Source organism: Phyllostomus discolor, chromosome 2, assembly GCF_004126475.2.
Source record: "Phyllostomus discolor isolate MPI-MPIP mPhyDis1 chromosome 2, mPhyDis1.pri.v3, whole genome shotgun sequence".
NCBI lineage: Eukaryota > Metazoa > Chordata > Mammalia > Chiroptera > Phyllostomidae > Phyllostomus > Phyllostomus discolor.
In genome coordinates, this window is record NC_040904.2 from 113076414 (window position 1) to 113097198 (window position 20785).

A 20785-nucleotide genomic window follows, 5' to 3' on the forward strand; every position below is an offset into this window, starting at 1 on the left:
AAAGTGAGCCACCGTCCCCACACCCATTCAGTGCCGACCACGTGCTCCACGTGTTCCCTGTGGTCGCTGCCGTGCAGTGGTTTTCATCTCATGGTCCTGTTAGCCCTTTACTTCCTAAGCAGATTGTCATTTAGCTTCATTACAACTGGTTCTGAAGAGAAGACAGCAGAAGCACACAAAATCCTCCTTAAATTTTAATGAAACAAGTGAAGGTGGCTGTGTGTCAGTCATCTCTCAACATAAAGCTCTCTGTCCCCAAGACAGTAGGTGAGCCTGGGCCACCGTCCTCATGTACCATCCTGGGGAAGGTGTCACATTGGGCAGACAGGAGAGTAAGTGACAGAATAACACTTCATGGAGTTAACCAAAAAAGTACTTAACAAAATTGACAGCACAAGAAAGAATACTGTTTTTAGTGAGGACCATGCCGATGATGGTAAAGTGATTATTAGTCCTAGGTGTTTTATTTGATGTGTTTAGAAAATGGCAGAACACTTTTTTATCTAAAAGCAGTAGAGAACTCCACAGCCAGCCTTGTTTGTCTGTATTTCCTTCCTACAGTCTTCGCACTGGGTCTGGAACTTCAGTCTATGCTGGGACATTGGTTGGGTGTCACATGTGCAGCCAGCCAGGAGTCCCCAAAAAGGACTGGCTTCATAAGATAGTTTGGTACCACAAATGAGCTAAATTTTCACTTAGTGTGTTGATACCAAAAGCTGGTGTTTTTAGGGGAGCCTCATTTTAGATCAAATGTGTGTTTTTTGGCTCCAGGAATAGAAATGTGGACTGAGTGTGTCGACATTCAATGGAACACTGAAACTGAATGTGCAAATGAAAGCAATGTTACATTATAGATGTCCATTTGGGGGTGCCACAAGATGAGATCCAAAGAGGAACTGGGCAGTTGAGACTTAAATGTCACCTTGAAATAAGGAGAAAGGTGGGAGGGTAGTGGTTTGGGACTTCAAAGGGCAGGAAGACCACTCACATGGAGATGGAAAGCAGATGTTCAAAAAACAAGTGTTTGCTGGGCCATCTTTACAGTGGAACACAGAGAGGACTTGATCCAAGGGGCTTTGTTATGTCCCTCCCTGTCCATTGCACCTGGTTCAGATGAAACTGCCGTTATCTGTGAGGGTGGCTTCCTGCCTGGAGCAGGTCCTCTACCTAAATTCCTTTAGACAGGTAAAGGGGGAGGGGCAAAGGATCTTTTGGAGACTTTTGGTCCTTAATAACCAGCTTATCAATATTCCAAAGGCATATTTAGGTGTGGCAGACTTTGCTTTCCTTCAGCACCAAGAACAGGATTTCACCAAACCCTCTTATACTGTCTACTTACTATCGACTGTAATCGCTAACCTGATGATGATGATGATGACATTGACAGTAATATTCATGATAATGGGGAATAAATCTGACAGCCAAAAATACGTGACAACATGAATGCTTACTAATACCTACAAGCTCAGACGTGACTCTCTGTGTCCTAGATTGCAATTAGCTTTAATTCACTGAGCCGTAAGTATGTTTATTATTTCCTTCAGATTTCTAAAAGAAGTGTCTTCTATTGTATCAGTGTCAGTCACCTGGTACCTCAATACATTAATTAAAACATTGTAGTGTTTCATAAAACCACCAGCCACAGCAATAAAATGGCAAACAGTAATCATGAAAAAAATCCACCTTAGGTCTTAGGCTATGTCTTAGGGTTCAATGCATGTAGTAACTCTCGCATATTTTCTTGGTAGTTATTTTTCTTTTGTGTTCGGTATTGAGAATGTTGGGGTTAAGTACATATTAAAATTGATTTGCCTACAACATGCAAGTGAATTTTCTGGAATATTATGTACTGTCACAAAGAGTTTTAAAGAAGCAGTAAGTTCACATTGTACTGTTAAGTCATGCATTTTGAGATATGTACCATGTGAGGTCCCACTGCAATCTCTGATGATTTCTTAACAGGAGGGAGATTTAGTTAAAATTGTTAGTTACCACTGAATTAACAACCAGAAGTATTTAGAGCAATCAATCATCCTTTCCCCTTAGAAGATGAGGCCACTTGTGCGTTCTAAGCCCATTGCTCCGCCCTGTCTGTGTATCAGGTACTGAAGAGGCTACCTTTTCTCCTTTGTTTATATGTTACTCCCTGGCATTTTGGAGGTGGGCGGGCCAAAAGACAGGAGTGTTTGAAATATTAAAGTTTATTCATGACTGTGTGGTCAGTGTCTATGTCATGTTCTCCAGGGTCTTCTTGGGCAAAGGAAAGAGCATGCTTCTGGAATACAAGTCCTTTGTGCCCCAGAGAGGCTCTCTGGGTGTCAGGTCTGCCCAAGCGCCCATGAGAACAGCAGCCCTGAGGAAGAGCCTTGCTTACCCTTGGGCCTTGGACCATGACGCGGTGCTTGTCTCTATGCCAAGGCCCCTTTCCTGGGGCCTTGCCTTTACACCTTCAGTTCTCCTTAAAGCCTCGCCCACCCTGTCTCCAACCCCAGGAGGAGTTTTTGATTCCTTCCACATTGCCCCCCTCCCCACCCCGATGACACACACTTACACCTAACATTTGCCTGGCAGGAACCAGAGTTCAAAGACTTCATGGCCCTGAGGAGGAATGAGTCCTTTCTTCTCACTGCAGTGGAGCATAACCAGAAGGGGACAGTCCACACAGGTCATGAGCTATTGTATATTTATAAAGATAGTTCTGGCCACTGTGCAGTGAAAGATGAGAAGAAGCAGGGTTTCCCATGAGAAAGTGAGAGGTCACGGTGGCTTGGACTGGACCTTGAGCTGTGGTGGTGGTGTGAGTGGTCACATGGGGAAAGGTTTTGGAGGACATTGATGCTGTAGAAATTTGAAGCCAGAAAACCCTGGAGCAGAGGTCATCAGAGGTGTGGCTTGAACCTGACTTTGAAGAAAGGGTAACTAGAAGGATGGCAGAAAGGGAGGGAAGGGCATGTGGGCAGTACTCCCTGATGCTCCATTAAAAGGTTGCTAGGCTACAACTAGGGCTTTGACCTGAACTGATTGATTTATTTGCCATTAGACATTTTCAAGGAGTAATTCCGTGAATATAAAACATCTGCTCCATCTCTCTAAGCAGACCTAGAAGAAATGGAGGAAGCTGGAAAGAATTTGGCAATTCAGCCTGTTATTTTTTTTCCAAGCATGAAACCTTGCACTTAGAACCACATAAACAGAGCAAGTATTTTAAGTTCCTGCTGCTTTTTTCTTTCTGATACTTATAATGACAAACAATGGCAATTCCTTTTTGGCCACTTGCTCTTGATGAAATCCTGTAATAAGGAGCTGTTGTCCCATTTGGGCTGAATGTTTTTTCACAAATGACTGTTTTTATTTTAAATAGGACACCCCAAGCAGAGGAGCACAGCTCCCCGGAATGGGTTTTCCCCCAAGCCGGACCTGCAGGCCCGTGAGGCGGAACGGCAGCTGGTTCAGCGGCTCAAGGAGAGGAGTGAGCAGCAGGCCAGGCAGCTGGGCCTCCTGCAGGCGGAGCTGAGAAGGGCTGTCCGTGGCTTCCAGGCGCTCGCAGTGTCCACTCAGCACTTCTTTGGGAAGGTGAGGCTGTATTCTGTGAATGTTGAAGAGCTCTTTGTTTGGGTGAAGGGCAGCCATGGTGATGGCTATTTGTGTGTATGCAGGTATGTGCAGGTGTGTGTGTGTGTGTGTTATTTGGGTTAGGGATTTGATTTTCAGGAGATTATAAAATATCCGGCCACATGTTTGGGAGACAAGTTTATAGTTACATGTGAAAGAAATTAGTTTGGAAAGAATTATTTACTAACCTGATTCCAAAAGGAAAAATTATGTCATAAAGAAAGGAAAGGACATAAATGAATGTTTTGAAGATGACATCTTTGGAGAAAATGGAGCATGTGCTTGTTTGTACTGAAGATAAGAGATGGTCAGATTCTGAAATTTCTGCCCATTTCAGGTCAGAGGGAGACAGGACTGGCTGCTGATGGGAGGGGCTAGACCCAGAGCATCTCCTCAGCGCCTCCCAGGGCCTCATGGGAGTTGGGGAGGACTTGCTCCCTGGGTTGTTTCTGGAAATACAGACAGGGGTGGTTTCTTCTCAGCAAGTAAGTGTCCAGAGGCTCTGGGGCCATGAAGATGCAGAGTCTGTTATTAGCCATGGTGCAGTTAAGCTTCCTGCCCCCACTCCCCAGGAATGGAGGCTAGGGGAAGCCTGGGGCCTGAGTGAGGGTATTGGTGATCCACCATGAGGCAGCCAAGGCGTGTTCGGGGGAGAAAATGAACATTTACCTGGTAGGTTTAAATATTATGAGTTAGCATATTAAAAACCAATAGGACTTTCTGGCATCTATAAATGGGAGCAAGTAAAATGCAATATAAATGCTCTCCAAATAAGAAAGTAGACTAGCAAAATTCCTGGCTAATTTAAAGGGGAAAATCAGAAATGATAAGTAGCACCATGTCCTCTGGTTTTATTTATCATCTGAAGTTTGAAGTGTGGAGGACTCTGGCCTTTTATGATGCCCTCTGCCCTTCCCCTTCCCCAGTGCAGAAGCCCAAGCTGAACTCTGCTGCTGATATGTGCTTTTCACTTAAAGCTTTCAGCAGAAAGAGCCAACTACCAATTTGTTGTAATGAAGGGCAGGATGAACAGGTTTCAGGTTACCAACGATTCTAGCCTCCTCCTTAGCCAAAATGTTACCACTAGCAGTAATGTACCAAGTTGAATTTCCTATCTTCCTTTCTGGCCTAGTACTATTGATGTCAACCTTGAATACCTGAAGTGGCTGTATTCCCATGAAAAGGGAACCCTAGTGCACTGTTGGTGGGCATGCAGACTAGTACGGCCACTGTGGAAAACAGTATGGAATTTCCTCAGAAAACTAAAAATGGAACTGCCTTTTGACCCAGCAATTCCACTGCTAGGATTATATTCTAAGAACCCTGAAACACCAATACAAAAGAACCTATGCACCCCAATGTTCATAGCAGCACAATTTACAACAGCAAAGTGCTGGAAGCAACTTCAGTGCCCATCACTAAATGAGTGGATCAAAAACTATGGTACATTTACACAATGTAATTCTATGCAGCAGAGAGAAAGAAGGAGCTCCTACCCTTTGTGACAGCATGGATGGAACTGGAGAGCATTATGCTAAGGGAAATAAGCCAGGCAGTGAGGGACAAATACCACGTGATCTCACCTTTAACTGGACCATAATCAACAGAAGAAAAAAAGCAAGCAAAATATAACCAGAGACATTGAAATTAAGAACAATCTGAGAGTAACCAGAGGGGTGGTGGGAGGGGATGTTGGGGGGGAAGGTGGAAGGGTTTTCAGGAACCACTATAAAGGACACAATGACAAAACCAAGAAGGGGTGGAAGCAAGGGAGGGAGGTGGGTTTGGCTGGGGTTGAGGGGGAGTGGTGGGAGGAAAATGCAGACAACTGTAATTCAACAACAACAAAATAATTTTAAAAAAGACATTCTGAAAAGGCCAAAACAAACAAACAAAATTACAAATATGTTTTTGAGGTGTCAAAGAGTCCTGCTCTGCCATGGTAAATAGTGAGCATTTTTTTTTATTAGAGAAAGATCAGCATGTTTTTTGTTCTTCAGCTGGATGTGTTTCCACTGACTGTCGAGTCTTTAGTGAAGAGAGGAAAACACAGTGGTTCACTGAAGATCAGCAATAACATTTCCATTGTTACTCCTTTCATGCATCTTTCACAAAGTCACAGGAAATCCTCGATCGAATTTTCATGTGGGCAGACACTGATAGAACATATTGGTAATATGAGCAGTGTTTCCCAGTGGGAACTTTTGGACACCATTTATGGCATCATGGCAGAGAAGAGAGTTTCTGTGCCAAAATTAAGAGTCAGTTCCCTGTAGTTGTGGGTTTCTACGTCCCAGGAAAATTCCTCATTGGTGCATGGACCACAAATTTTATTTCTGTGCAGCATACACATGGCTTTTAAATCAGGGACCAAAAGGGCTGGCAGGTGCTTTGCAAGGATCTCCATCGTCCCTTCTACTACTAGAGCTGTGCACGGCCTGACATTTCAGCAAGATGGATGGCAGACATGAGTTTCATTTTCTCTTCAGTAAATCACAAACAGCAATTCCAGACAGGCCTCCCAAATGACCATGACGTTTCACCTCCCACATGGTGTATTCTTTTGAACTGTCTCTCCAGATAAATCCCAGAAGAAAATATGGACAAGTTAAAAAAAAAGTTTGTAATTGGACATAAGTGGCTTCCACCAAGCTGTCATGTATCCTATGTGGTGAAGGACGATTGCCTTGAGTGTTTGCCAGTAACACCAAATGAGACGGGGGTGGGGGTGAAGCACCTGGGAAACAGAGGCCAAGGTAGCTGGAAGCCTCCAATGATGGAGCATCTGTGACAAGGGCCAGTGATCCTGAGATGCTCAGCGTCACTTCTATGGGAAGCCAATGCATTATTATTATGTATGAGAAATGGTCATAGCCACAAATGCCCTCTGTGAAACACATGGTCTTTCTACCCAGCCTCAAAAGAAAACAACAACATCATTTTTTACACTTCTGATCTTCTGATAGAAGACCCTGCTGGCACTCAACGCATCTGTCTTTTCTGCACTGTAGCATATTCATCTGCAAAGCATGGCACAGTGGAGAGAGGGTGCGGTGCCAGCCAGAAGTCAGTCCTGCCTCCACCTCCTTCTAGCTATGGATGTCCAGTGAGTTACTTGCCCTCTTTAAGCCTTGTCATCACCAAAAGGGATAATATCCTTGCCTTTGTTTGGGTCCTTGCTAACTCAGTCACCTCTGTGCGAGTCTTAGTCTCCTCAGTTTCAAATAGGACTAAAAACTCTTCACAAGGCGAGTATGATAATGTTGTGAATTAATGGGTAAAGGAACCCTGAACAAATATTCAATAAAACATTCTTTTTGAGTACAAGGAAATCTGACAAAGCCCTACCTTCAAATATTTTACTCTCAAGCAGGATGAATAAGACATAAATGAGATATAATACATAAAGTTAAAACAGTACAAACCACTCTGATTTCATTCTGTATGTATGTAAAGGTTTTGGCCTGGATGTACTTTAAGAATAGAAGTAATTTTCTACTTGAGCTATTTAGCTGCTGCTTTATACTTTCTCCACAATGTGCTGATGCCAGTAAGTGTATATCAGAAGTCAGTCTCAGTGTATGTGAAATCACTAGAAAAAAAGACTCAGAAGCTGGATAAGAATCATCCATTCCTGCCCCATGCTTTACAGCTCCTGGAAGAGTGGCTGTGAACACCGCCAGCTGTGACATAGCCTGAGCCTGGTGTCCAGAAATTCTAAGGTGCCACATTTAGGTGCCAACACCAGCCTCTCACTTCTGCTGCTTCAAGGCAGGTCTGTCCCTGCGGCAAAGCACAGTCCTTACCACCCACCAAGTAAATCTGTTGCACTCTGACCCCAGACCTCTGGGTAGTGTGGTAATGAGTGTTAACTGTCAGGGACTCACATTTCTGAGGGTCAAGTGGAATGATGTTATTTTTCTATTTCTGCCTGGTTCATAAGAAGTCTACTCTTTTTTACATTTTTTATTGAAATTATTGAGGTGACATTGGTTAATAAAATTATATAGGTTTCAGGTATACAACTCTATAATACATCATATATATGGGTATTGTGTGTTCACCCCTCAAAGTCAAGTGTCCTTCTATCACCATTCATCCCTGCTTTACCCTCTTCTACCTTTCCATTCCCCCTTTCCCTCTGGTTATCACGGTGCTATTGTCTGTGTCTATGAGGTTTTTTTCTTGCTGAATTCCTTCACCTTTTTCACCCAGGCCCCCAGCCTCCCTCCCCTCTGACAGTTGTGAGTCTGATCCCTGTATCTATTACTCTGTTTCTATTTTGTTTGTTAGTTTATTTTGTTCATTAGATTCCAAGCATAAATGAAATCATGTGGTATCCATCTCTGACAGGCTTATTTCACTTAGCACAACAGTCCCCGGTTCCATCCATGCTGTTGCAAAGGTAAGATTTCCTTCCTTTTTATGGCTGAGTAGTATTCCATTGTGTAAGTGCACCATGGCTTTTTTTATCCACTCATCTACTGATGGGCACTTGGGCTGCTTCCATAGCTTGACTGCTGTAGATAAACTGCAGTGAACATAGGGGTGCATGTGTTGTTTCAGTGTTTCAGGTTTCTTCAGATGTATTCCCAGAAGTTGGGCTGCTGGGTCATAAAGCAGTTCTATTTTTGAGGAACCTCCATTTGTTTCCCACTGTGGATGCACCAGTTTGCATTCCCACCAACAGTGTAGTAGGGTTCCTTTTTCTCCACCTCCTCACCAACGCTTGTTATTTGTTGATATATCGATAATAGCCATTCTGGTAGGTGTGAGGTGATATCTCATTGTGGTTTTAATTTATATTTCTGTGATGATTAGTGACGCTGAGCATTTTTCTATATGTCTATTGGCCATCTGTATGTCTTCTTTGGAGAAGAGTCTATTAGGTTCTTTGCCTATTTTTAATTGGATTATTTAGTTTTGTGGTGCTCAATTGTGTAAGTTCTTTATAAATTTTGAATAGTAACCCCTTATCAGATGTTTTCCCATTCAGTGGGTTGTCTTTTCATTTGTTATTGATTTCCTTTGCTATGCAAAAACTTTTTAGTTTTCTCATATATTTAGTCTCATATATTTTTTCTCTTGTTTCCCTTGCCTGAGGCAATAGAGCAGAAAAAAAGATATTGCTATGGGAAATGTCCAAGATTTTACTGCCTATGTTTTTTGGGGGAATTTTTATGATTTCGAGCCTAACATTTAAGTCTTTTATCCATTGTTAGTTTATTCTTGTCTATGGTGTAAGAAAGTGGTTACATTTCTTTTTAGCATGTATCTGTCCAATCTTTCCAACACCATTTATTGAATAGACTATCTTTATCCTATTATATGTTTTTTGCCTCCTTTGTCAAATACTAATTGACCATAAAAGCATAGGTTTATTTCTAAGCTCTCTATTCTGTTCTATTAATCAACATGTCTGTTTTTATGCCAGTTCTGTGATGTTTTGATTACTATGGCCAATAGTATAGTTTGATATCAGATAGTGTGATTCCTTCTACTTTATTGTTCTTTCTCAAGATTGCTGTGGCTATTTTGGGTCTTCTGTGGTTCCACATGAACTTTTTGGAATATTTGATCTAGTTCTGAAAAATATGCCATTGGTATCATGATAGGAATTGCACTGGAACCATAGATTGCTTTAGGTAGTATGGACATTTTAATGATGTTAATTCTTCCAGTCCATGAACATGGTATATGCTTCCATTTATTCATATATTTTTCAATTTCTTTCTTCAATGTCTTAAAATTTTTCATATATATATGTCTCCTACATCCTTGGTTAAGTTTATTCCTAGGTATGTTATTTTTTTTATGAGATTGTAAATGGGATTGTTTTCTTAGTTTCCCTTTCTGGTAGTTCATTATTGGTGTACAAAAATGTAACTGCTTTGTGGATATTTATTTTATATCTTGTTACTTTACCGAATGTATTTATCAGTTCTAGTACTTTTGTTAGTGGAATCTTTAAAGTCTCTATATCCAGTATCACATCACTTGCAAATAATGAGAGTTGTACTTTTTCCTTTCAAATTTGAGTGTTTTTATTGTCTCCTTATTGTCTGGTGTAGCTAGACCTTCCAGTACTATGTTGAATGAGAGTGGTGAAAGTGGACATCCCTGTCTTGCTCCTGATCTTAAGAGAAATGCTTTTAGTTTTTGCCCATTGAGTTTGTTTGCTGTGGGTTTGTCATATATGGCCTTTATTACATGGAGGTATGTTTTCTCTAATCCCACTTTCCTGATAATCTTTATCATAAATGGGTGCTGGATTTTATCAAATGCTTTTCCTACATCTATTGATAAGATCATGTGATTTTTAAAAAATGTTTTGTTTAAAGATTTATTTATTTATTTATTTATAGAGAGGGAAGGGAGGGAGAGAGAGAGAGAGAGAGAGAGAGAGAGAGAGAGAGAGAGAGAGAGAGAGAGAGAGATATTAATGTGCGGTTGCTGGGGGTTCTGGCCTGCAACCCAGGAATGTACCCTGGCTGGGAATCGAACCTGGGACACTTTGGTTCCCAGCCCATGCTCAATCCACTGAGCTACGCCAGCCAGGGCGATCATGTGATTTTTATCTTTTATTTTGTTTATGTAGTATATCATGTTTATTGATTTGCAAATATTGTACCAATTTGCATTTTCAGAATAAATTCCACTTGATCATGGTGTATGATCTTTTTAATATATTGTTGAATTCAGTTTGCTGATATTTTTTTGAGGATTTTAGCATCTATATTCATCAGGGATATTAGGCTATAATTTTCATTTTTTGTAGTGTCTTTATCTGGTTTTAGAATTAGGATAATGCCAGCCTCATAAAATTGGCTTGGAAGTCTTACCTCTTCTTGATTTGGGGGGGGGGGGTGAATAATTTGAGAAGGATAGGCATTATTTCTTCTTTGAATATTGGATAAAATGTATCTGTGAAGCCATCTGTTACAGGATTTTTATTTGTTGTGAGTTTTGTTTTTACTGCTTCAATTTCATTAGTTGTTATTGATCTATTCAGATTTTCTGATTCTTCATGATTCTGTTATGGAAGGTTGTATATTTCTAGGAATTCATCCATTTCATCCAGTTTGTCCAATTTGTTGGCATGTAGTTGTTTGTAATATTTTTTCATAGTCCCTTATAGTTCTTTGGTGTCAGTTGTTACTTTTCCTTTTTCACTTCTGATTTTGTTTATTTGTGTCCTGTCTCTTTTTTCTTGATGAGTCTGGTTAAAGGTTTGTCAGTCTTATTTATCTTTCAAAAACCAGCTCTTGGTTTCATTGATCTTTTATATTATTTTTTTAGATTCTATTTTATTTATTTCTGCTCGGATCCTCATTGTTTCCTTCCTTCTGCTCACTTTGGGCTTTGTTTGTTGTTTTTTTTCCAAGTTCCTTTAAGTATAAAAATAAATTGTCTATTTGAGATTCTTCATGTTTCTTAAGTGAGGCCTGTAATGCTTAGAATTTCCCTTTTAGGACTACTTTTGCTCAGAGATTTTGTTTTGTTGTGTTCTCACTTATATTTTTTTCAAGGTATCTTTAGATTTCTTCCTTGATCTCATTATTAACCTGTTCATTGTTTTGTAACATGTTATTTAGTATCCATTTCTTTGTGTGTCTTTGTATAATTGATTTCTAAGGTTATACCATTGTGGTCAGAGAAGATGCTTGATATGATTTCAATTTTCTTAAATTTGTTGAGACTTGTTTTGTGCCCTAACATGAGGTCTATCCAAGAAACTGTTTCATGTGCACTTGAAAAGATTGAATATTCTGCTGCTTTAGGGTGAAATGCTCTGAAGATGCCAATTAAATTCCAACTGGTCTTCTGTGTTATTTAAGGCTCTGTTTCCTTGTTGGTTTTCTCTCTGGAAGATGTATCCATTGATGTCAATGTGTCATTAAAATCCCCTGCTATCACTGTATTACTGTCAATCTCTCTCTTTATGACCATCAAGATATGCTTTACATATTTAGGTGCTGGTATGTTTGGTACATAAATGTTTACAAAGGTTATATCCTCTTTGGATTGCTCTCTTTATCATTATGTAGTGTTGTTTTTGTCTCTTATTATAGCCTTTAAAGTCTGTTTTGTCAGATGTTAGTATTGCTACCCCAGCTTTTTTTTTTCACTTCCATTTGCATGAAATGCAAAATATCTCTTGCCATCCCTTTTCATCTGTGTGTATATTTTGTTTTGAGATGGGTATCTTGTAGACAGCATATATATGAGTATTGTTTTCTTATCCATTCAGCTACCCTATGTCTTTTGATTGGAGCATTTAATCCATTTACATTTAAAGTGATTATTGATCCATGTCCAGTGTGGCTCAGTTGGTTGGAGCATTGTCTTGCAACTGAAAGATTGCAGGTTTGATTTCTGATCTGGCTACATACCTAGGTTGCTGGTTCAGTCCCTGGTCTGAGCATGTGCTATCCTCAGTGTGGGCAAGTGCAAGCCCCAGTTTGCATGCATATGACTCTTGGTCTGAGTGTGTATGATCCCTGGTCCACATGTGTACAATCCTCAGTCCATAGGCATATGGAAGGCAACCAGTTGATGCTTCTCTCTCATATAAATGTTTCTCTCTCTCCCTTCTTCTCTGAAAAGCAATGAAAAAATGTGTAGGGGGGAGAAAACTGTACTTGAACAATGATTGAAATAAAAAAAAAATGTTCTCAGGTGAGGATAAAAAAATAAAAACATTAGATCTAAGATGGCGTCGGAGTAGGAAGGAGCAGATTTGGCTTTCCTCTGCTCAGGGGAGAGAGTCCTGACCGATCTTTGGAGTGGAAAGGCAAGCAACCAACATATTTCAGCATTTTTGAGAATGGAGGACCAAGGATTGTGGCAGAACTGAAAGAACAAAGAACAGATCGCTGCATCAAGCTGTGAGCGCGCAGGCTGCAGACAGGCCGCGCCCGCCCGCCCGCCCGCGGGGGCACTGGCGTGCGGCAGACGGCCGTGCAGGCAGCAGACGGGCCGCGCCCGCTCACCGGAGCGCGGGGAGCAGCGCGGGGAGCGAGGGTCGCCCCGGTTGCGCCGGGCGGCGGACGGGCTGCGGAGCCAGTGCGAACCCCACGGGCCTAGGAAGAAAAGCCAAACAAGTCATCCTTCAGACTGCCTCAGCCAGCAAGAGCAGAAAAACCGGTTTGGCCACTTTGAAATCAAGAGACTTTTTAATTTGATTCTATTTTTTTAACAATTTTTAATTTTTTAAGTTTTATTGTTTTTATTCTCTTTTGATTTCTTTTTCCTCTCTTACCTGATTTCTTGTTTTATTCCTTCCTCCTTCCTGTCCTCCAATTTTATCTCTTCTTCCTGCCTTCGTCTGCCTTTTCTATTTTTTTTCTTTTTTAAATTTTTTCCTAAATACCTACAAGTGAGACAAAATCCTGGAACGGTGAAAAGACCAAAGTTGAACCCAAAGAAGGGGCATCACAACAGCTGGGACAGTGAGATAAATGTCACTCTGCTATTACAGAGAACCTGCAAGTTATTGCAAATTTGTATTATTATTATTTTTCCAATGTTCCTACATCTTTTTTTTTTTAACAATATTTTTATATCCCTCTTATTTTTGTATAGCCTGCTTTGCTAGGCTGGTTTTATTGTATGACCTGACAGCTTTCCCCTGATATCTCTTTCTATACCGTATTACTAATCTACTGTCCATTAACTCACCTGTGTCCTATCAGCATACTACTCAATGTTCGGTACTCCATATCCTTATTACCTAGATTTCATAGACTCTGCCATATGAATGTTGCCATAATATTATTGTAAATAACTGCTGTTCCATGCAAGTGTAATTACTTCACAACACCCACCCCCCCCCAGATCGTAGCCCATTTCAAAGTTTCCTGAACTCTATTACTGTAGTGGTTAACTCTATTCTCTCACACACTACACCTATTTACTACCCTTTACTCTCACCTTACCCCAGAATCTGACCGCCCACAACCTCCCTGCTTTATAGATCCAACTCACAATCCTTCCTCCCCCAACAAGAGTCTTATCTTCTTTCCATCCTTTCTAAAAATCAGCTAGCTGGGTGGAAGACCATGGTTAACACTATACATAGTGAAAGGATCTCCTATATCTTCCCTACTTGCTACTACTGTAAATAGCATAGAATTCTCGGCTGCTGTCTTAAACCATTTTGCCCTCCCCTCCATCTGATGACAAAAAAGAATAGGTGGAGGAGGTGAACACCAGGATACCCACTGGAAGAGGAAACCCAACAACTAAGGAACCACTAACAGATAACAGCAGAAGAAGGTGAAGGAGGGAGTAGTAACCACACAAACCTCAGTCCAGGGCTTATCTGGAAATACAACTAAACAGTAGAGACAGTACCCAATACAAACAACTGAACAAGATTTCTTTAAACCTTGTACACACAGAAGAACCAGCCTCAACACAACCTGCCCTCACCAGCACAACAAAATATAGAAGGTGGTGGACAGAGTGACCCACATTTAACCAGCTGGCGGGAAGGAACCACCAAAGAAAGACTCAACAACAATCAGAACCCAAAGGCAAACACAAAGCCAAATGAAACAACAGCCCAAGACCAGCGAGCTTGGGGGGTCAAGGAAACAGTACCACTGAAACTCACTGCTACTCTACTAAAGAAGTTCACATCATAAACCAAGGGAGCCAGAACAGATCAATATAAGAAGCTGAGGTGAACAAGAAGAGTCTCACAAACAATGGGAAGACAAAGAAATACTCCCCAAATGAAAGGAAAGGAGGAAGCCTCAAAAAGAATGCTAAATGAAACAGAGGCAATTCAACTATCAGATATTGAATTCAAAGCAGTGATTGTCAGGAAGCTCAATGAGCTCACAATGAGCTACGAGAAACTACAGGGAAGCTACAATGAACTCAATGAAAACTACATCAGCATAAAAAAGGAAATAGAAACTCTCAACAAGGGCCAAGAGGAAATGAAGAATACAATCTCTGAAATGAAGAACACAGTAGAAGGAATGAAAAGCAGGATTGATGAAGCAGAAGATCGGATCAGCGAGCTAGAGGACAAAATAGAAGAAAACACCCAGAAAGAGCAAGAAAGGGAAAAGAGGCTCAGAAAGAATGAAGAGGGATTAAGAGAAATGCAAGACAATATGAAACGTAATAATATCCGTATAATAGGGATACCAGAAGGAGAAGAAGAAGAACAAGGGATAGAAAACCTAGTTGAACAAGTGATGATGGAAAACTTCCCTAATTTGATGAGACAAAAAGTCACACAAATACAGGAAACACAGAGAGTCCCAATCAAGAGGAACCCAAGGAGGCCCACCTCAAGACACATCATAATTAAAATGGCAAAATTTCAAGACAAAGAGAGAATCTTAAAGGCAGCAAGGGAGAAGAAGGAAGTAACATACAAGGGGGCCCCAATAAGACTAACAGCTGACTTCTCAATGGAAACACTCCAAGCCAGAAGAGAATGGCAAGAAATAATCCAAGTAATGAGAACCAGAGGCCTGCAACCACGACTACTTTACCCAGCAAGGCTCTCAATTAAGATAGAAGGCCAAATAAGAAGCTTCTCAGACAAAAGAAGTTTAAAAGAATACACCTCCACTAAACCAACTCTGCAAGAGATGCTGAAGGGACTGCTTTAAGGAAAGAAAGGAAAAGAGAGAGTGAGAGAGGATCACACATACATAAAAGGCAATGAATAAGTACCTATCGATAATAACCTTAAACGTAAATGGACTAAACGCTCCAATCAAAAGACATAGAATAGCTGATTGGATAAGAAAACATGACCCACACATATGCTGTCTACAAGAGACCCACCTCAGGATAAAAGATCTGCACAGGTTGAAAGTGAAGGGCTGGAAACAAATTTTCCAAGCAAATGGACAGGAGAAAAAAGCCGGGGTAGCAATACTCATATCTGACAAAATAGACTTCCAAAGAAGATCCATAAAGAGAGACCCAGAAGGTCATTTCATAATACTCAAGGGAAGAATTCACCAAGAAGACATAAACATAGTAAATATATATGCACCCAACATAGGAGCACCTAAATACATAAAGAAAATCTTAGAGGACTTCAAGAAAGATATGGACAGCAACACAATTATTGTGGGGGATTTTAACACCCCTCTATCAAAAATGGACAGATCTTCCAAACAAAACATCAACAAAGATATTGTGGCATTGAACAATACCCTAGACGAGCTGGGCTTTACTGATATTTACAGAACCCTCCATCCCAAAGAAGCTAAATACACATTTTTTTCAAATGTACATGGAACATTTTCAAAGATTGACCACATGATAGGACACAAAACAAGCCTCAACAATTTCAAAAAAATTGAAATCATACCAAGCAATTTCTCGGATCACAAGGGACTGAAACTAGAAACCAACCACAAGGAAAAAAAACCCAAAACACTCAAATTCATGGAGATTAAACAGCATGCTATTAAACAATGAATGGGTCAAGAATGATATTAGGGAAGAAATCAAACGGTTTTTGGAAACAAATGAAAACGAACTCACAACAACCCAAAACTTATGGGACACAGCCAAGGCAGTCCTGAGAGGGAAGATCATAGCGATACAGGCCCACCTAAAAAAGTTAGAAACATTTCAAAGAAACAACCTAACCCTACGTCTACAAGAACTCAAGGAACAACAACAAAGACAGCCCAGAGCAAGCAGAAGGAAGGAAATAACCAAGATCAGAGCAGAATTAAATGACATAGAGACTAAAAGCACAATTCTAAAGATCAATGAATCCAAGAGTTGGTTCTTTGAAAAGATAAACAAAATCGACAAGCCTTTAAGCAGACTCATCAAGAAAAAAAAGAGAGAAAACCCAAATAAACACAATCAGAAATGAAAGAGGAGAGATTACAACAGATACCACAGAAATACAAAGGATTGTAACAAATTACTACAAAGAGCTGTATGCCAAGAAATTTGAAAACCTAGATGAAATGGACAAATTTCTAGAAAAATATAACCTTCCAAAACTCAATAAAATGGAAGCAGAAAGCCTCAACAAACCAATAACAGCAAAAGAAATCGAAGCAGTAATCCAAAAACTCCCAACACACAAAAGCCCTGGACCAGATGGTTTCACAGGAGAATTCTACAAAGCATTTAAGGAAGAACTAACACCTATCCTTCACAGACTATTTCAAAAAATCCAAAAAGATGGAAGACTCCCAAACTCTTTTTATGAGGCCAACATCATCTTAATCCCAAAACCAGATAAAGACACAACAAAGAAAGAAAACTACAGGCCAATATCGCTGATGAACATTGATGCTAAAATCCTCAACAAGATACTGGCAAACCGCATCCAACAGTACATTAAGAAGATCATACACCATGACCAAGTTGGATTCATCCCAGGTATGCAAGGATGGTACAATATACGCAAATCAGTAAATGTAATACATCACATAAACAAAAGCAAAGACAAAAACCACATGATCATATCAATAGATGCAGAAAAAGCATTTGATAAGGTACAGCACCCATTTATGATAAAAACACTCAGTAAAGTGGGAATAGAGGGAGCATTCCTCAACATAATGAAGGCCATATATGAGAAACCTACAGCCAACATTATACTCAATGGGCAAAAATTAAAATCTTTTCCACTAAGAACAGGAACAAGACAAGGATGTCCACTTTCACCACTTCTATTCAATATAGTACTGGAGGTTCTAGCCACAGCAATCAGACAAGAAAAAGAAATAAAAGGAATCCAAATCAGAAAGGAGGAAACAAAACTGTCACTGTTTGCAGATGACATGATAGTGTACATAGAAAATCCTATAGACTCCACCAAAAAACTGCTCGACCTAATAAATGAATTTGGTAAAACAGCGGGATACAAAGTCAATATCCAGAAATCAAAGGCATTTCTGTACACCAACAATGAAACAGCAGAAGCAGAAATCAAGAAAAAAATCCCATTTGAAATAGCAAAAAGGAAAATAAAATACCTAGGAATAAACCTAACCAAAGAGGTAAAAGACCTGTATTCAGAAAACTACATAACACTGAGGAGAGAAATCAAGGAGGACACAAACAAATGGAAACATATACCGTGTTCATGGATTGGAAGAATTAATATCATTAAAATGTCCATACTACCAAAAGCAATCTACACATTCAATGCAATACCGATTAAAGTACCAATGGCATATTTCACAGACATAGAACAAACACTTCAACAATTTATATGGAACCATAAACGACCCCGAATAGCTGCTGCAATTTTGAGAAAGAAGAGTGAAGTAGGAGGAATCACAATACCTGACATTAAACTATACTACAAGGCCACTGTAATCAAAACAGCCTGGTACTGGCATAAAAACAGGCACATGGACCAATGGAACAGAACAGAGAGCCCAGAAATAAACCCAAGCCTCTACAGTCAATTAATATTCGACAAAGGAAGCAGCAACATAAAATGGAATAAAAATAGCCTCTTCAACAAATGGTGTTGGGAGAACTGGACAGCTACGTGCAAAAAAATGAAACTCGAGCATCAACTTACACCTTATACAAAAATAGATTCAAGGTGGATAAAAGACTTAAATATAAAGCGTGACACCATTAAAGTCCTAGAAGAGAACGTAGGTAGGAAAATCTCAGATATTTCACGCAGAAACTTTTTTACTGACTTGTCTCCTAGAGCAAGGGACATAAAGGAAAGAATAAACAAATGGGACCTCATCAAAATTAAAAGCTTTTGCACAGCTAAGGAAAACAGTATCAAAATAAAAAGAGAACCAACTGTATGGGAAAACATATTTGCTAATGATACCTCAGACAAGGGTTTAATCTCCAAAATATATAAAGAACTTATGCGACTCCACTCTAAGAAGACAAGTAACCCAATTAAAAAATGGGCAAAGGACTTGAACAGACAATTCTCCAAGGAGGACATACAGAAAATCCAAAGACACATGAAGCGATGTTCAATATCGCTAGCCATCAGAGAGATGCAGATGAAAACCACAATGAGATACCACTTCACACCAGTCAGAATGGCCATCATAAACAAAGCAACAAACAACAAGTGTTGGAGAGGTTGTGGAGAAACGGGGTCCCTAGTGCACTGTTGGTGGGACTGCAGACTGGTACAACCATTATGGAAAGCAGTTTGGAACTTCCTCAGAAAACTAAAAATGGATCTGCCTTTTGACCCAGCAATTCCATTGCTGGGACTCTATCCTAAGGACACTAAAACACCAATACAAAAGAACCTTTGCACCCCGATGTTCATAGCAGCACAATTCACAATAGCTAGGTGCTGGAAGCAACCTAGATGCCCATCAGTAAATGAATGGATCAAAAAACTATGGTACATTTACACAATGGAATTCTATACAGCAGAAAGAAAGAAGGAGCTCATACCCTTTGCAACAGCATGGATGGAGCTGGAAAGCATTATGCTAAGTGAAACAAGCCAGGCAGTGAAAGACAAATACCACATGATATCACCTTTAACAGGAATCTAAACAACAAAACAAAACAAAACAAAAAACTAGCAAAATATAACCAAAGACACTGAAATAGGGGATAGTCTGACAGTGGCCAGAGGGGAGAGAAGAGGGAATTTCAGGGGGGGATGGGTAGGGATTACAGGAACAAATTTGGAGGACACATGGACAAAAACTAAGGGTGGGGGGTAATGGGGGGAAGGGGGGAGGGTTGGGTGCAGGGGCTGGAACGGGAGTAGGGGGGAGAAAACTGTACTTGAACAATGATTGAAATAAAAAAAAAAAGCCCCCCCCCCCCAAAAAAGTATATTTTAGTACATTTTGAAGTAGTTATTTCCAGGACTTTCACCAATAATATATTAGAATTGCCAAATCCCTCACACAAGCTAGTAAAAACTGAAAAATTTATTAGACATATAAAGATGTTTGAAGAAAAATGCAAAAAAAAATAAAATAAATAAAAATAAAAACATTAAATAATTATTTACAGGTATGTATTTTATTGCTATTTTATTCTTTATAATTATGTTCCTCTGTTGTTTTCTTCCTCCTCCTCCTCTTTTCTTCTTCTTTTTTTTCCCCTTTCCTCCTTCTCTGAAAGAAGACCCTTTGACACTTCTTGTAATACTAATTTGGTGGTAATGAATTCCTTTAGTTTTTTCTTCTCTGGGAAGCTCCTAATTTCTCTATCGATTCTAAATCATAACTTTCCTAGGTAAAGCAGTCTTGGTTGTAGAACCTTGCTTTTCATCACTTTGAATATTTCATGCCAGTTCCTTCTGGCCTGAAATTTTTCTGTTCAGAAATCAGCTGACAGTCTTATGGGAACTCCCTTCTAGATAACTAATTGCTTCTCTCTTGCTGCTTTTAAGATTCTGGTTTTGTCTTTCACCTTTGCCATTTTAATATGTGTCCTGGTGTGGTTCTCTGTGGTTCATCTTGTTTGGGATTTTCTGTGCTTACTGAAATTGTGTGTCTTTTTCTGTCACCATATTAGGAAAATTTTTAGTCATTTCTTCAAATAGGTCCTCGAGCCTTTGTTTCTCTCTTCTCCTTCTGGTACCCCTGTGATGCAGATGTTGTTATACTTCATGTTGTCCCAAGAGTGTTTTAAACCATCCTCATTTCTAAAAATTCTTTTATCTTTTTGCTGCTCTGATAGGGTGTTTTCTGCTACCTTGTCTTCCAGATTGCTGATTCAGTCCTCTGCTTCATTCAGCCTACTGTTTATTTCTTCTAGTGTAGTCTTCATTTTAGATATTATATTATTAATTTCTGGCTGTTTATTTTTTATGGTTTCTGTGTCCTTTTTATGCTTACTATCTCTGTTGAGCTTCTCACTTAGTTCCTTGAGCATCCTTATAACCATTTTTTTAAAACTTTGTATCTGGTAAATTGCTTGTCTCCATGTCATTTAGCTCTTTTTCTGGAGAGTTCTTTTGCTTGGTGCCTTTTTCTTTGTCTCCCCATTTTTGCTGCATCTTTGTGTTTGTTTCTATGTATTAGATAGATCTGCTATGACTCCCAGTCTTTGTGGGGTGGGCTTATATGATAGGTGTCCTATGTGACCCAATAACAGAGTCTCCTTGATTACCTGAGATGTGTGCTCTAGGAATGTCCCTATGTAGGTTATGTTGGCTCTTCTGTGGTAATTGAGTCTTGTTTCTTATTGGCCTATTGTG

At 39.9% G+C, this 20785-nt stretch overlaps 1 protein-coding gene across 1 annotated transcript in view; it reads left to right on the plus strand.

The window, feature by feature from the left end:
• Window positions 1–20785, plus strand: part of MTUS2 (microtubule associated scaffold protein 2) — a 596801-nt gene that overhangs the window by 451601 nt on the left and 124415 nt on the right. Inside the window, exon 8 of the mRNA XM_028505192.2 lies at window positions 3362–3573. Within this exon, the coding sequence (XP_028360993.1) occupies window positions 3362–3573 (212 nt within the window). The remainder of the gene's footprint in view (window positions 1–3361; window positions 3574–20785) is intronic.